The 17,360-nt window shown below is 46.9% G+C and overlaps 1 protein-coding gene across 3 annotated transcripts in view; it reads right to left on the reverse strand.

The window, feature by feature from the left end:
- Positions 1–3,885: 3,885 nt before the first annotated feature.
- LOC119386675 (transformer-2 protein homolog alpha) overlaps positions 3,886–17,360 on the reverse strand; it is a 42,209-nt gene continuing 28,734 nt past the window's right edge. Inside the window, exons 9-11 of one of the 3 annotated variants that reach the window (XM_049413212.1) lie at positions 11,125–11,268; positions 7,364–10,813; positions 3,886–4,107 (exon numbers count right to left, since the gene is read on the reverse strand). In XM_049413212.1, the coding sequence (XP_049269169.1) occupies positions 10,720–10,813; positions 11,125–11,268 (238 nt within the window). In that variant the 3' untranslated portion in view covers positions 3,886–4,107; positions 7,364–10,719. Of the gene's footprint in view, positions 4,108–7,363; positions 10,814–10,915; positions 11,269–17,360 lie in introns of those variants that run through there. The other 2 variants (XM_049413213.1, XM_037653968.2) reach the window with 2 other exon arrangements.

Raw genomic sequence — 17,360 nt, forward strand, 5'->3', positions numbered from 1 at the left:
ATATATATATATATATATATATATATATATATATATATATATATATATATATTATCGCCCGTTGCATTGGATCGCTGACGTCAGTATGAAACGTTAGCGCGAGATGCGTGCATTGCTTCAAGCCTTCACCATACGAAATGAAAACAATTTCAAACAACTTATTCTCAACGTCAGATGTTTTCACGGTTCTCGGAGGTTAGCGTTCGCCCGGTTCAGAGACTTTACAAAAAGATGTGGACGAGTAGTTAATAAAATACAATTGTTTCCGCGGCAGTTGAGTGCGCGCCAACAGGGCACCCGACCGCAATTTCCCGCTTTTTCCTGATGACCTCAATATAGAGTCCACCACAATTTCGTGCTGAAGCTCCGGAGTACTTAAATAGCGAGTCTGGTCACCTCTTGAATAAATATAAAGAGATGACCAGACAGGTAAAGCAAGCCTCTTTTGTCCCGCAGACGCGTGCAATCAGCTGCTCTGAACTGAGAATCACGTTTGTTTTCGGACGATCGCTTGTAACGTGAAGTGAGGCATACACGATGATGCACTGTTATCGTTTCATTTACTTTGATTTGTCTTGTTTTTTTTAAGGTAGAGCCTTAGATGCCTCATCAAACACGAAAATTGACCGTCGGCGTCCCGCGTAGCCAACACGAGTAATGCACAATATCATCACGCGATGACGTCGACAGAACTTGTGACGTTACTATGACGTCATTCAACGTGACATCATATGATGACGCTATCACATTACACGGTCGCTTTGCATTGCCTCCGTGATCGGGGGCCGGCAATGTACACAGAGGATAATGTAAAGCAGGTGAGGTGCAGAAAGCTTGCAATGCATTGGATCCTGTCGGCAGTCCGAAAGCCCGTTATGTACAGAAGAAAGCTTTCAGAGAGGGGCGAGGGAGGATCAATGCATCGACTGACGAAAAAGATGGCTTTCGTTTTTGAGTCATCTCAGGCGAATGCATAATGTTTTTTTCTTCATGTAAATTTTTCCATACATTTTACCTATGTGGTCAGTTCTTCAAAATGTATGGGTAAGTCTAACATGTTTACATCGATACAGGTGACCACCACGTTTTTTTTATAACCTGACGGAAACAAATCGTCAGACCACACATCGTCATAATTATTTCTGGTTACAGAAAGCGGGTTTGCGCGCCACACACCATATCATTATTGTTAGTCGTTACGCAAATGGCAAGCATGTCAAGTTAATGATGCCATGACCTATCGGTCGTGTTGGGCATACGTACATTCGTGCCCCTCCATGCTAATTTTCGTGTATACCACGTGAACGAGACGCGAGTAATTTTTTACTTTTGGTACCGCGGCCACGCCGACTGACACATTCGGCTTCGCATGAAATGGCTTGAAACAGCAGAGCGCGTGAGGTAGTCTTGTAAAACAAATGGAATGCTCGAAATAAAAGATAGGACATGAAGGGTGCAAACGCGTTAGCATGCATGAGCTAGTTCCTATACGTGCATTATGTGCTACCCCGTTCTCCTGGTTATCTCCAGTTTATTCTTTCCTGCAGCAAGTTTTCGTTCGTCATTCCAGACGAAAGTAAGTTAAGCGCCTTTTCTCACTGAAGTGCGCGCAGGATGCGTTCCTCGACAGCCCCGAAAGTGTGGAGCAACGCGGTGACAAACCAGCTGAAAGAATATATACAAAATCCCCGTTTCACAACACACAAACAAACGCGTTTTCTGTGTGATGAGTCGCTGCTCTATTATGTTGCAGTGACGCAGTATTAAATATTGCCCGAATTTCTGCAACTTCAGCTAATAGCGGTCAAAATATCACGCGCGTAGCAGACGCTCGCCGCTTTGACGCGGCTTCCGCCGCGGAGAAAGCCAAGGCTTCATGTAGACTCGTGCCCACACGTATACCTGGGTGAATATCGCCACATTCAATCAGTACATGTTCCATCGTTTCCTTAGTTCCCCCCGCAGCATGTACATTGTTCTTCTTCGTTACTAAATCTCGCTTTATAACTACGCGTTCTAAGGCAGCCCGACCTTGCTTCAAACAGTAAAGCGCTTCCCCTTGAATTATCATAAAACCTTTCCCTCCTTATTTCGTTTTTTCCTTTTCGGTAGTTACTCAGAGCCGGCTTCTTTTCCATCGCTGTCATCCAATAAGTCCTCTCCGCCTCTCTGACCTTCCGCTTAATGCTCCTTGTTGCCATATCGCCCGCACTGCCAGCCGTATATTTACTGGTGAGCCTCCTAGTTCTTTTTCTCCACTGCGTGTCAACGCTTTTTCTATACAAATACCTGAAAACCTTCTCTGCCCATCTACTCTCCTTCATTTTCCTCAGCCTCTCTTCGAATCTCATTTTGCTCTGCGCTTCCCTCACTTCAAAGCCCGGTCCGGCACGGCAGCGCCGCGGCGCGGAAGTTCACCGCAAAAGGCCCTCGCTCCTCCCATGTATTCGCGCGGCGCTTTGGACACTCCCCCTATTCTAGGTCACTCTAGTCGTGGATATCCGTACGAAATCGCACATGTGTATGCGCTTGCGAAACCAAAACCGAAATCGCCGGCAGACGGACTACTTGGCGTAGTAACATGCGCAGAGGCTCCGCCCACGCAGCTTTGGCTGTGCTGCCACACGAAGTTGTCGCCAGGTATAATAGGCTTACCAGCATACCTACGAAAAAGATGTCTACGATTTCCATTTCATTCCAAGAGATTAACAGAATACCTCAGTACCCCTCAAAGGCAGCACTGAAAGCGCGTTGTTGCATCCAGGAGCGTCCGAATCCGCAGACTGGTTGGTAATCCCGTATCCACTGGTGGAGCAAGGGCAGGGGCAGTGTCAATATGGGAAAATCATTATCAATAGAAAAGAAAATTCTGGTCATTTGGTTATCTTCGTGACAACGGTTACGTAAACGAAATCTTGAAGAAATACCTTGCAGTTGCTATGTGCAGAAACACTCGAGGGGTGCGTGCATTGCGCGTTTTTCCACCACGTTCACTATTTCCATGCAAAAGCTCTTGGCCTTCACTTGCACTAGTAAAGCTGTGCACTAGCCACAAGAGATTTCCACCAAGCCATGGAACTCTCCCCTATTTACAACAGCACATTTATGCATAGCATTCATGCCTGAAAAGCAGATGTGAAGAGGATGCTACCAGAGATACAACTTGGGGACATAGCAGATGTAGAGCAGAACTAAATTGTAGGATTGTGTGTGCTAAAACCTTGACATTGTTGAAGCACGTAGTGAACTACAGATTTTCGACTTCCTATGGTTCTTTTCTGTGCACCTTAACTGTGGTATGCAGGGGGGTTGTACATTTCGCACATGCCAAAATGCATCCATCCCAGTGGTTGGCATGCGAAATTGGGCTGGCAGCTAAATAGTAAAATTCCAAATCTAAGCCAGCACCATGCCACCTATACAACAGGGTCAACAACCCACATCACAAACCCTGTGAAAATTGGTGTGACCAAGTCAAACTGTTCTCAAGTTCAATGAACCGATTTCCAGAGGCATGACCCGTACTTCAGAACAGACACCCCTCAAACTGTTACCGCTATAAAGAGCAGCTGGTCTTGTGCTGTGCATGTGGCCGCTACGGTCGCTGCTTGCATGTTGAATGACCCTGGTGAGACCATTCTATGTGACCCACTTGCTAGAATACAGCATCTGTTTTCTGCAGGTCGCAAAAGCTACCAGACAGCTTAAACGCAGAACGCCAAGTTTTAAACACTGAACATTAACTACATCAATGCGTGTGTAGTGGTGGAGATAATCTAAGTTTACCAGTAGTATTTATCGCACCACCGATTGCTGAAGTGTGACGGCAAGACGGCAATACCTGTCCTCCGGTGTTGCAGGTGCACACATGAGCCACACAGTGTGTTGTTGAAAAGTACGACCCTTTATTACGGATGCAACGTAGCAAGTTCAGAGCACGGTGGTCCGGGACACACTTGCATTGTGATCGAAGCAGTCGTTATGGACTCAAACTCCCGATAGAGCCAGCTCTTGCAGCAAATGACCAAAAAAGATGGATGTTTGGAGGATTCTTCTGCTGAAGAGACTGCACCAGTCTTCTATGCTGTGCCCAGCAGTTGTACCTACCTGCGTGGTTCTGCTGATGTGCTGACACTTTTATGGCATCGCTACTGCAACCTGAATTGAATGCATGTCAACAAGTAGCTACAACCATGGCCTCCTAACAGTAACTCCAGGCTATGGCATGCCTAAGCAATTAAGTACTAGCGGCTTATATGCTCAACACTCTCAATGAAGTCGTAACCTACCACCATTGCTATAGACCGCTTCACAGTTCCCAAGCAGGCCGTTCTGCTGGCTGCCCTTAGCATGGGAATAATAGAGTGCAATGTGCCCGTGGAATGAAAAGCGACAATTTAGGAATAAGTGATGCAAGTACTTCGCTTCCATCATCATCGGTTCTTGTCATACCAGAGCAATTTCAACTCAAGCACTTACATCAGAGCTGACATCAGCTCTAGAGGAGTACTGACGCAAAATTTTGAAGGAGAGATAACTTGTGGGATAGATTTGTGTGGACACATACACATCATCTACGAAATATCAACACAGAATATACTTAAAATCAAGTTTAAAGTGTCACTGTGTGTGTCGCACCACTGCACGTGAAAAGCGCCTTAGGTTTTCATGTAAGCACAACCAACCGCCACTTGCATCACAAGTTTGCATTGGCTGCCACGATCCTTGCGAGTGCTCTCTCCTAGCAGACCTTTTAAACAGAAAGAGGGGGAGCTGACTTGCACAGGAGTGCAAAGGCTGATGTCCTTGCCTCCGCAGTGCATTTCTGGGGGTCACGCATATAGCAGCACCCAGGAAGCCTTCGCTGAAAAGAGTAGTCAACACGGTGCTCATGCGCACGTGGTTTTAGGTGCATGAAAACACTCTGGGTGCCGCCTCATTCGGGGCTCTTTGAAAGCAAACCTGCAACTCGGCGCTACAAAACAGTCTCCAAAGAATTAACCACTACACGCTCAAGCAAACGAGCTTTCCAGCCATGATAAGTGGGTCGTTAGCTGCTTATTGCAACAGAAAAAACAAGATGCAAAATTTTGTGTCGGTGCTCCTTTAACCACATTTGTAGCAACTTGGATTTGGTTATCTCGAACCATTGCACATATCTGTCGTTATACTGAAAATTTTGATGTTGCTTTTCAGTCCGTGAGCACTGCACATGCATTGGACCAAATTTTTTAAATCTGGCTAAGAAACATGCTCAAGAAGACATTATGTCATAAATGCAACAATATGACCTGACAAGGCATATTAGCAGTCTTAACACTTTGCGTGTTAAATATTAATGCTTTGCAATTTAGTCATATCATGTAAAGCGACATACATGGAAATTACAAGCACTGTGATTATGCCAGCCCCTTTAATAACCACCAGTTCTATGGTAGCTGAACAATCACTGTGCCAGTTTCCTGTAGAAACTGTCATGTGAAACTGTACTGGCTATGGAAGGCAACATATGTACAATTAACACATGAACAAATAGAGCCAGAATTTTGTCATATGATGCAAGCTTTAAATATTTGCTCTATGTTGCACGCTTTCCAGTTGCCAATACATGCCGTGCAATTCTTTTCTCTGCCTTTTCAGAATATGAAATCGAATTTGCAATGCTGTCAATGCAAGTGCCTACTCAATAAATAATGTGCACTGTTATCAACGTTTCCCAAAAGAATTCAAAATTGTTTGTGTTAATTGTCAACTACCTTGTCAATTGTAAGAAAACGTATAAAGCAAATTTTCTGTGCAGTTATGAGCTCCACTTAAGGGGGGACACTGCTCTTAAAATTTTTTCTCATTTCTTGATCGATTTTGATGATACTTGGTGAGTTTATGTATATTTGTGTGCTGATTTCAAATATGCAATTATTTTTCTAGTATAACCAGTAGTTTTTAAAATACAATGTGCCTTTGGGGAGGAAGATTTTTTTTTAACAGAGAGAGTTACAAAGTAAATCAGCATATCACAATAACTTGGAGTCAGAACTGAGTGCAATGAAACAAAAACCGATGTTCTAAGCCCATTAGAACAATAGTTATGGTATTCACGAAGGAAATCGCAGCTTGAAATTGACGCACTCGTGAATGTTCAACATATTGTAACTTTTGTTCTAATGGGCTTAGAACGTCTGTTTTCGTTTCGTTGCACTCAGTTCTGACTCCAGGTTATTGTGATATGCTGATTTACTTTGTAACTCTCTCTGTTAAAAAAAAATCTTCCTCCCCAAAAGGCACATGAAATATTTTGTATTTTAGGAACTACTGGTTATACTAGAAAAGTAATTGCATATTTGAAATCAGCGCACAAATCTACATAAACTCACCAACTATCATCAAGAAATGAGAAAAAAATTTTAAGAGCAGTGTCCCCCCTTAACTACACAACACTGGATTAGTGGAACAAGTGGCTATTTAAAGAACAGCACAACAAAAACAATACAAGGAGAAAGTAAATCACTTGCCCTGTTTACTGGCGTGTCATTTTTGTCATGCTGTTCCTCAATTATGCAATCATGTGAAGTGTAACCATACAAGTACAGTCAACCACAAAATTTTACGGGCCACGCGACCAAATTGCCTGTTTAAGTCACCTACCAATAGCAAGATCCGGAAACGGATCTTGCTATTCACTGGTATGTCAATTTTCTACTGCCGCACAGCACATTGTGAATTGTTTTCACACAAAGCACTTATCTGCGCTATGAGCGTCGCACTACTACTTTGATAGCAGAATCGAAGCTATCACGGCGTGCTAGAAAAGGAGTGTCCTTGGGTAGATAATTTATGAGAAAGGTTACGACTGATAACAGTTATGCTGACAGACTGCTCTGGTGACAGAAGCACATAGCCATAGCTATCGAAGCGCGTGTCACTTTTAAAAGTGAAAGGTGGAAAATATATGCGCACAGTGAGAAAATAGCCAGGCCATGAAGGGATGGATGCGTCTTCAGTGTAGCGCTGCTGTCGATCACCTCTGACGTAGCGCAAATGTCGCTAAGAGGCTCTTGGCTACATGCTCGCATGGTCGGTAAACTTTTGTGGTCGACTGTACATAAGGCGCCAGCACACCCCTCAGCATATGTGATGCAGACCTGTCACCATGACCAAATGGCTGATGAAAGTGCACATAGTATACATGTCCCATGAAAAGCCTAAGTAGAACTTCTGGACACAGGTGAACTGCGAGTGTGCCACTTATTGCAGCAATGCTGGATCCCGGTGCAACTCGGACAGCCAACGTGTTTTGCTGCTGCAGTCCCCACTGCAACCTGAAGATTACGATGTGGTGATCCCCTGACCGTGCTTCACTTACCACACACTTGTGCTGTGAAAGCTTGGTCTTGCTGGGGGTTGGCCCAAACCAGGACCTGGTCCACTGGGCCAGGGTGCAAGTGAAGTTTTTCTTTCCATTTTCCAAGCTTCATGCTGCAAACTAACCGCAAAGCTTAGCACAGTGGGCCTGTACCTGAACTAATGGACCAAGTGACAATGCAGAACCACACTCCGCCTGTGAAGACGCATGAACCTACATCCCAAATAAAGCTGATAAACTTGCCTCAATCTGCTCAATTAATGTTCTGATGGAGCAAGCCCACCATTTGTATACGCTGTCTGCTGATAAGCAAGCCACAAGCAATCACTAACAATTTGCTGTAGTATGCAGGCAACATTAATCGGGCCTCGCAGCACTTGCACTGTTCAAAGCTGAGAAATATCCAAGCTCCAATCCATAACCAAACCAGTGACAGCTTTTAGAAGCTGGTGGGACGTCATATTCATCCCAACCCTAATTACTTTCACCTCGAGTCAGAAATGTACCAAGATATGTCGCAATCGCTGAACACTACATCAGAAAACATCACAAGTAGCGGAACGAACCAACACCACAAAAACTGGGGAGGTGCGAAGACTGTAGGGAAGGGTGTTTCAGCTCCACTAATAGGAAACCTGGGGAGGGGCAAAGCATGCAGTGTGCGGCAGTGTTTCCCACAGCAAAATCGCTGCTAACGGGCAATCAGAGACATAAGAAGAAAGGCCTGACCGAGGTAATTCGCCACAGTTTTTGAGAGATTTCTCTGATGAGGCACTAGTGGTGCAAAGCCTGAAACTGGGCATGTATGCGTTTCAGCTCCACTAACGTCATCAGAAACTGCATCAGAATGCCGCTTACCCTAAGGTGCTTCTTATTCTTCCCTACATGCCCGGTTTCAGCTCCCTACGGTTGTAGGAAAGGGTGTTTCAGATCCACTAACGTCCTTCGCTAAGTGTTGCCTCCTTCATTTTTAGTAGACCAGTGGCGAGTAAAGCAACATTACTTTGCAGACATGTTTCAAGAAGTGGTGTTTCAAATAGATGACTTTACCAGAGAGATCCATGTTTGAGTCTCTGGTTTCAGATACCAAGACTTGAGGGCCTTGGTAAATTTCGTCGGGGATTCTGACACCACGGCTAAGCCAAACAATCTTTTAGGCAGTAACGATGAACCTTCAACCCATAATATGCATAGTATGGAGCGGCAGTGAGTAGTGGGATTTACCTCAATTTTGTGGTGCATACCCGTTTATGATGGACCGTAACAACGACATGACACACTGACAAGTCGAGACCCTAAGGTGCTTCGCCCCTAGAACCCTTCACAGCCACCCAAAAGCTGGCACTAAAGCACTCGCCCAAGACAAACGTATAACCAACTCAATACCACCTGTCATGGTTCGCACACATAAGCAGAGGCAAAGGTGCCATGCCAGCATAGAGCAATGTTACAACTACGAAGGTATCCTAACGACGAAAACTATTTTGTGCAACCTCGAGTATTTACAATATTACGTGACACTTCCTTTGCTGTCACCCAGAAAGGGGACTTGTCTACTACAAACTATTACTTGCAACAACTCTGTTTAGTTTTACTTGGTGTAGCTTCAAAGCTACAGGACCAAATATCCAAAATCAGGCATGTCAAGTCGACTAGAGCATGAAGCAAGACTGGTTGCACTGAAAGTACCCTCTGCAATCCGTTCGCTTTGCGCAGTCATAGAACCTTCAAGGAACATGCAATGCAAGCAGAATGTTTCCTGCGAAGTGATCAGCCAAATGAAGGACAGCAGCTGTCAAACCTGCCACTAATGAAATGCAACTCACAGGAACAACTCTGCGTAGCACACCGATGGTGCTACTACGAAAACCATGGCACTATGAACCATTCCTTAACAGCTGCTTAGACATGATTAACAAGACAATCTTCACTTATATACAATATTGCCGCATGCTTCACAATAATTCACACTTACAACTCCTGCTTTTCCTGAATAAAGCATTTCCTAACAAAAGGCAAGTGCAGTGAGTGCCCAACCTTCGCGCCAGCAAGGCTACAAGGCATGTCTAGTTATGCAAATCCGTAAATGACAGGTCTGCCAGCACAGGTATACAAACATGGCTTTGCTGTTCACCTGAACACAATTGGGTATTAAAAAACTTGAACATAAACCAGAGCATACCAAGAAACTACAGTTGCACAGCTACACTCTACCACCAGCTTACCAGAGTGGGTCAGTAACACAAGACCTTCCCTTCAGCATCAAATTTTGTGCCATAGTCTCATAACCACTGCGTTTCAGTTCACTTACTCATTGAAATTCCTCCCATACTCAAGGGCTCATGCAATGGAGCCTTATCAGTGCACACAGTTCTCCAATGCTTACACACACAGTGCTGCATATTCAAGTAAAATCAGCTTAATGACAAATGTAGAGAATATCGTTGTGCAAAGTACATTTCTGAATTAAGGGGCCGTACATCCATTCATTGGGTATTTCTCTTACGGTGCAGATTTGAGCTTTGGCATCTGCCAAGGTTAGCAGTGGCATGTTTATCATTTCCAATGAGCATTCCAAGCTGCCGTATAATCTAGGCATTTGGGTCCTTGCAAGCTCTGCAGTTTTAGGTGTCCATTACATTCAGCAAAAAAAAAAAAGAGGACCGTGCTGCATATTAACACTTCTCTAAAACACATCACCACTTCACACACACAAAAAGAAGTGTCACTTGCTTTTTTTTTTTTGTTGTTGAAAAGGGGGGGTGGGCATAAAGTGAAATGCAACTACGATGAAGAACAATGTTCTAAAGTGCTTCATTTCAACACCACTCCAGGTGGTTAGCCTAAGATAGCTGACTGCAATGGGGCAATGAGAACTACAAGCAGCGGTGATGCCCTATCTTATAAAAAAATTTTGTCACTGTTACAAGTCATGTTATAAAACCATTCTGGTCCGGAGCAGAACTTCATACAAGAGAGTGAAGTGCCTACAATCTGCAGCCCCTGTGTGCGTGCACTAATAAGGTTCCACTGCACGAACTACATGTACCGGCACTTGTTGGGCATACTTCTATGAACGGGAAGCCCTCCCAACACCAGAGGAGCAGGCAAGTTAGGAGGGAAACCTGGGCGGTAGAAGGCAGCGAAAGCAACGACACCGCTTACCCACAGGGGGGGCCTGGATCGCTTCTGCGTTGGCCCCGCGCTGCCGAGAACGTGTTCTGTGTGTGTGACGGGGGAGGAGGGAATAGAGGGTAAGGAGGGAGTGGGTGATGGCGCCAGGCTCACCATGCGGGAGGGTGGCAAGACCTCTTGGCGGCCTGCCCAACCCCGCCTTGCCTTCAGGCTTCGCTCTTCTACGCCCGCAACCACCGGTTTCTTTCTTGCCCTTCGCAAACTTCAAACTTCACAGAGACACACCAATGCGCTTCGTTTTCCTTCTTCCAAGCCCTTGGTGGGGGTTGCAAAGAGAACAACAGGGAACACCAGTTAACAACACACCCAGCCAGAAGGAAAAACTATGCGCGCGCACGCATACACAAAACACCAAAACACGGGCACACACGAGTTTATTCTCTCTCAAAAGGGTTGGGGACGAGGCTGCGTGTGACGTGGGCAGCCGACGAACCTTTATTCAAAAAATGGACAGCAGCCCCAGGGTGACAAGCTGCTAATGCATGAAATGATTTCTCAAAGTGGGGGGGATAAGAGGATCGAGGGAGTACAGAGGTGTGTGTGTGCTCGCTCAGTAGTATGCGTACCTCCGAGGGGAGTACGACCGAGACCGAGAGCGCGAGTAGCGCCGCCCCCGGCTGTAGTAGTAGGGGGACGGCGAGCGATCCCTGTAGCCCCCGCGGTAGCCACCACCGCCTCCTCCTCCGTAGCTGCTGCCACCACCACCGCCACTGCAAGCAAACAATGCGCACTTCAGTTAGCCATGAACAGCTGAAGTGTTACCCACAGAACATTCTAACACTGCACTACTGCCTTCAGTTACTTTACATCAGTCAGAAATGACGCATATATGAAATATGGGAAAGTTTTTTTTTTTTTTTTTCAAATGGCAATGTTAGGTGACATTTTGTCCACACTCTGTACAAAGACCGCCTGCTAATCCATCAAGGTAGGTTGCATGCTTCTGCACCCAGTCATTCACATATGCAGTTCCTGCCGGAGTCACAACCTCCCTCCAAGACCACCATGGGCCTTTTGCACGATGGAGACAGCTGGTGCATTCGCTCCCCACTCGAGCCGCAATTGTGAGTTGCACTCGCACAAAAACGCGTCTCCCTTCAGGTGCAAATTACGATGCAGTGTCTACAAATGCGTCAAATTCACATACCATAATTCCGTGGCACTCAAAAATTAACATTCCAAAAAGAAAATGAAGTACAGTATAACCTCATTACAACAGACCTTCATAGTGAAGAGGATTTTGGTCTGTTGTAAAGGGAGTACAGTATAGACCGCTTATAACGTAAGTCGCCGGAGTCTCGAATATCCGCACTATAAGCGGTACCGCACTATAACCAAAACAACCTTCTTTAAAGTCTGCACTTTCGCAAAACGTGTTGAGCATGTAGCCTCGCGTGTCCGATAATCGACATATGCGATTTGGGGCGCTTACAACCACTTAAATCTCCGAATGTTCAAAAATTAACCGCCAAAGACCCGCATTGCCAACGAAATGAACACGGGGGAAAAAAGCAAACAAAACAAAGTGCCATCGCGGAAATTCGCCGACTATACTTCGAGGTATGCGCATTACACAGAAAACATATCAAATCGCGACCGAAATTTCACGTGCTGAGCGGTACCGATCGTTCGATTTCACGGGCGCGCACGCGATGTCCAAGACATTGCAATAGAATCCGGAACCACCATTCGAGAGTTGCTTGTGCCAACCATGCCCTCGTTTTCATTAACGATATGATTCCCTTCCCTTCAAGTGCAGCCATCGTACAAAGTTTCGTTGATTCCGCACCAAACCGCAACTTTTATCGCCCGCGACCGCTACCGAAAAGCAACCAATGCTGATTAGGCCTAGCCTGCGGTTCAGCATGTTGTCGCGGGAAGTTTGTCCAAGACAACAAGAAGATCGGAGGTCGAAAAGATCGCACTCAAGCACTAACCCAAGAACAGTGCGCGTGATACGAAGTTTGTGTTCGCGGCCGGGAGATCAACGGCGACAAAAGCCCGCCAAGCTCGTTTAAGTCCGCGCACTGGCAGAAAAGGCGAAAGCCCGCGTCATGAAGCCGCAAAACTTTTCAATTTGCGGACGAGGTAGCAAACGCGATATCTGTAGCAAGTGTGATAACGACGACGCTTTTCCTGACAGGAAACTTGCTTTAAAGCGCGCTTGATGAGGACGCGATCGTACGTTCCACGCGGAACGCGCTCCCGGCAAGCGGCCGCGGAGCCTTGCCGCCGCCGGTGCAAAGGCTACTCCGTCGCCTAGGCAACCACCATCCTTCCCCACTCGGCGAGCCCGCACAGCGCTGCCGCGGTCTTTTTCCTCCCTCCGCCCCTCGTTCGTTCACTGTGCGCGCCCTCGCCCTTCGTAACGACCTCGTCGCTCCCTCCCCAGCGGCGTACCTCCTTTGAGAACCGCACTCGCTACCGCGTTTGTCGGAAATATTTTCCTGCAACCGCATTATAAACGGTATTTCATCTTGGGGGACTGCACAATAAGCGGTATGCGTATAAATACAGTTCTATGGGAGGGTAAACGGGAGTCAAAAAAGACCACATTATAACCGGTCCTGCACTATATGCGGTTACGTTATAAGTGGTCTGCACTGTATGTAAAATCAAAGTACTGTTACAACAGACTTTTATGTAAACACTGAATGGGTCTGTTATACAGGAGAGAATTACGAGTCACAACCATGGTCTTATTTTTAATGGGGGAACAAAAAAAAAAAGATGTCATTTTTGGAAAATTGCATTTTCAGTTTCTGTAGCCCATTTTCTATCTGATTTCAAAATATCTTCACTGAAAACTACGTACAAGTGCTATAAAATTTTATTTTGCGTCTGCCGACTTGGCGAAAATTGCAGAAATAGCAAAAAAAAAAAAACAGCGTTCTTGAACATTATACAGTAAAAGCTCGTTAATTCGAATTCCACGGGAACGCTGAGCAATTTTGAATTAAACAAAATTCGAAATAATGAAAGTGAGCAAAAATGGGTGGATTTCGGGGGTGGGGGCACGAAAAATATTTATTGGCCAAAGAAGTCGGTGATGACCATCTGCTTCTTTTCTCTGAATGCCACAGCTGCGGCTCTCTGTTCCAGCGCGCGGACGCGGCGCAGGGAATCCTCTTCACCCTCTTCAAAGCTGAAGAAGAGACGCGCCACATTAAGTGCCTCCATCACCGCAGAAGCTGACAGGCGCACAGGCGCTTCGTCATCTTCGTCTTCTTCACCTTCTGGCTCTTCAGCAACAGGCTGCGCACCGGCTACTTGAGCGATAATGTCCTCATCAGTCAGGGCACCACACACCGATGCACCGGTGTCAACTTCAACATAATCGGCAAAACGTACGCCCCGAAGAGTGTCGCGCAATGCCACTGGCATGAGCTCCTCAGCCCCGTCCACGTCGACGTCACAACTATCCTGCGCACTTCCAGCTGCAAATCCACTGTGGCAGAAACAGTTTGCGATTGTGGTCGCGGTCACCTGTTCCCATGCGCGCACCAACATGTGCATGGCAGTGAGCAGCGTAATGCCGAAGTCCTTCCTGTCGCCCGCGCACAAAATCATTCTCTCCAGCATGTGACGCCTATAAAAGCACTTGATGTTCCTTATCACACCCTGGTCCATTGGCTGTAGGGCCACAGTCGTATTTGCTGGAAGGAACACTAACTTTGTTGCTCTCAGCTCAACGTCGACTTTGTGCGCCGAACAGTTGTCGACGACAAGAAGAACGCGTCTGCCGCCCAGTTCCATTCGCCTGTCGAATTTCAGTAGCCACTTCCTGAATAGGTCACCTGTCATCCAGGCTTTCTTGTTTGCGGCGTACTCCGTCGGCAGTGACCGAATGTTTTTGAAGCACCGTGGCTTGAGTGCTTTGCCAATCACAAAAAGGGGGACCTTTTCCGTACCGGTCATATTTGCGGCGACCAGAACAGTGACACGCTCTTTGCTGCGCTTGCCGCCGGCACAGCTGTCTCCCTTGTAGGTGATCGTCTTGTCTGGCTGCAACTTGAAAAATAACGCTGTCTCGTCAGCGTTAAACACATCCTGTGGTGAGTAGCTCTCCAAGTACTGCTGCAGGGTGTCGCTTCTCCAAGTAGTGCATGTTTCGGCGTCCACTTCCTTTGCCTCGCCGGATAATGTGCGGAATACGAGATTGTGCCGCTCCCTGAAACGATGAAACCATCCCTCGGAGGCGACAAAGTCTTCAATGTCTAAGCGCAGGGCGAAATCGGCTGCCTTGGCCATGATGATAGGGCCGCTCAATGCGATACTCTGGGCTCTCATTTCTTTAACCCAGATAATCAAAGCCGACTCCAGTTCCGGGAACTTCGCTGTCCTTAGCCTTTTTCGACTGGCGCCAAAATCCTCGGCTTCATAGGCGTTTTCAATGGCCGTCCTGTTGCGTATGTAGGTTGACAACGTGCTCGGAGGTATGCTGTGCTTCCTCGCAATTTCATATTTGCTCGAGTTCCCTTGGTCAACCTCTCGCAAAATCTCCACCTTCTCCTTGACAGTCTTCGCGCAGTAGTTTCCCCGCGGCATCTTGCAACTTCGATGCGGAATAAGACGGCTTGACGGCGTGAACGAACAACGTGCTCGAGGAACAAAGTGACGCTGCCGGGTGCGGCCTAGGACTGCTAGGACTACTCCGCCGACTCCTCAGCATCCCGCGGGTCCCGCGTATACAAGTGGCGCCAGGCGCTGAGATAGCGGGAGGGCTACGGAAAAAAAAAAATTGCTCCCTGGATTTCGGAGGCCATACTTTGCTCGCCCTTTGCTCGGAGGCCACTTGAAGCTCGAAAAAAACCGGTCGTGCCACCTATCGTTCGGCCGTAAAAGCTTCCACTAGTGTTTGACGATGATGACGCTCGGCGGCGCGCGCATCGAATTATCCGTAGAGGCGGCAATTTCTGTTCGAATTAACGAATCGTTTTACACATGGTCTCCTATGCACTGCGGACCGGACTGCGGCGACCATTTCGAATTATCCAAAATTTCGAATTAATGAGGTGTGAATTAACGAGCTTTCACTGTAGCTTGGCAATGGCGCAACCGGTCGCCACCATTTTGGACTCGTCGTAAAGAGCATTTCTCCGTGCTCAAGTTCTCCGTCTCAGCTAGCTTCTCTATTCAGGGTCATTCCACGCCAAACGTCCCAGACATTGCGCTCGACCCTCTCCAAATGTATTGTAAAAAATTGTGGACGTTCATCGCAGCTGAAGAATGCGTGTCAAAACGAGAGAACTCACAGCAACACATGATCGTGCCACCCGCGTGGGCGCTGCATACTTCCGTTGCCCCAAGGAACAGTGGCGGCGCAGTGAAGCGGACTTACGGGCCCGCACCCAGGCATGCCGCGAACGCTCAACATAAATTTTTGTTTCTCGCCAAAAACGAAGAACACTCCGATGAAACTTTCACAAATAAATCTCCTTTGTTTACTCTTCCCAACGAGACCAAGCGTGCATTTTTACTTGGACTGCATCACCACTCTACATGTGCCTGAACGTGGAGCATTTCACACATTTTTCAATGTTTGCGCCCTTTCCACATCGAAGCTACTCGGTCATCGACTTGAATACTTTTTTGACACGCTTACTGCCAACTATCCAGCCATGTGAGATAGTCCTATTTTGTCTGTAATATTCGTAGAATTTTTAAAAAATAATCAAAATGGGCGCAGAATTGCAGCATTGCTTCACCACAAAGCACATCGTGAGACAAAGTAGTGGTCGTCAATGGGTGATAATAAGATAGTGCCATTCCTTTTCAAGTAAACAGCAGATATTTAAGGCGTTCCGTAAAGTATTGTATATTTTAGAGTATTTTTTCGCAACCTATGTTTCACCCACTACGGCAAAATTCAAATCACTGTAACAGACAAGAAAAATTTTTTTTCCAAAAAATACTTTCCGAGGGCAAATAGTGCACTGATATGAACGTCCACAATTTTTTACAATACATTTGGAGAGGGTCGAGCGCAATGTCTGGGACGTTTGGCGTGGAATGACCCTTCAGTTACAAGCGTACAAAATGCACATGCTTGAAGTTCAATTCAAGGCCTCCGATTGGCTGCTTCTGCCGTGATGCTCGCTTCGGGATCGTCGTCTGCTGCTTGTGCGTCGCGAGGTCGTAGCTGTCGAAAATTGCGCTACTTAGTGACGCGTTCACACTCGTTCTGTGTTCACGGGTCGACGATAATTTAAAACGCTTTAGTTTGGCAGCTGCAAGCGGAAGCTCAATCATCAGATTACGATAGCGCGCCGCACTTGTCGCTAACGTCGCAGACGTGCGACTGTAATAGCATTGACTCGTTGTACCCGCTCCGCTGTTAGAGGTTCTTCTTATCAGCACTTCGGAGCTTATGACGAAGACCACCGCGGGACAACTCTTTGTACTCGCAATCGAGCATGACGTACTTTGAAACATCGAGCACCGCGGCCACGCACATCGCACCCGAGCTTTCTACTCGACGTCGTGGCTAGGCCTAATTCCGCTCACGGTGCCGATGTACGAGACAAATCCGAACTTTGTGGGCAAGAACATCGCGCTAGCGGACATGCAAAAACAAAGAAGCCGCAATGTCCTTCGTCGCAAGCAACGAATCGCATCGCCCGCTGGCTCCTCAAAACCGCGGATGGGCATTTTGCGCATCAGCAGCGGACCCCCTGGTCAAGCTCGCCGCGCAGCGGCCGCTCGGAGAAGCAGTGGCAGCGGATAGCAATTTTGCACGTCAGCGTCCCAAAACGCAACACCAAGCACACTGCGCGCCGATTTTTTGTCGCTACAGCTAAGC

This window comes from Rhipicephalus sanguineus, chromosome 3 (genome assembly GCF_013339695.2).
Source record: "Rhipicephalus sanguineus isolate Rsan-2018 chromosome 3, BIME_Rsan_1.4, whole genome shotgun sequence".
Taxonomy (NCBI): domain Eukaryota; kingdom Metazoa; phylum Arthropoda; class Arachnida; order Ixodida; family Ixodidae; genus Rhipicephalus; species Rhipicephalus sanguineus.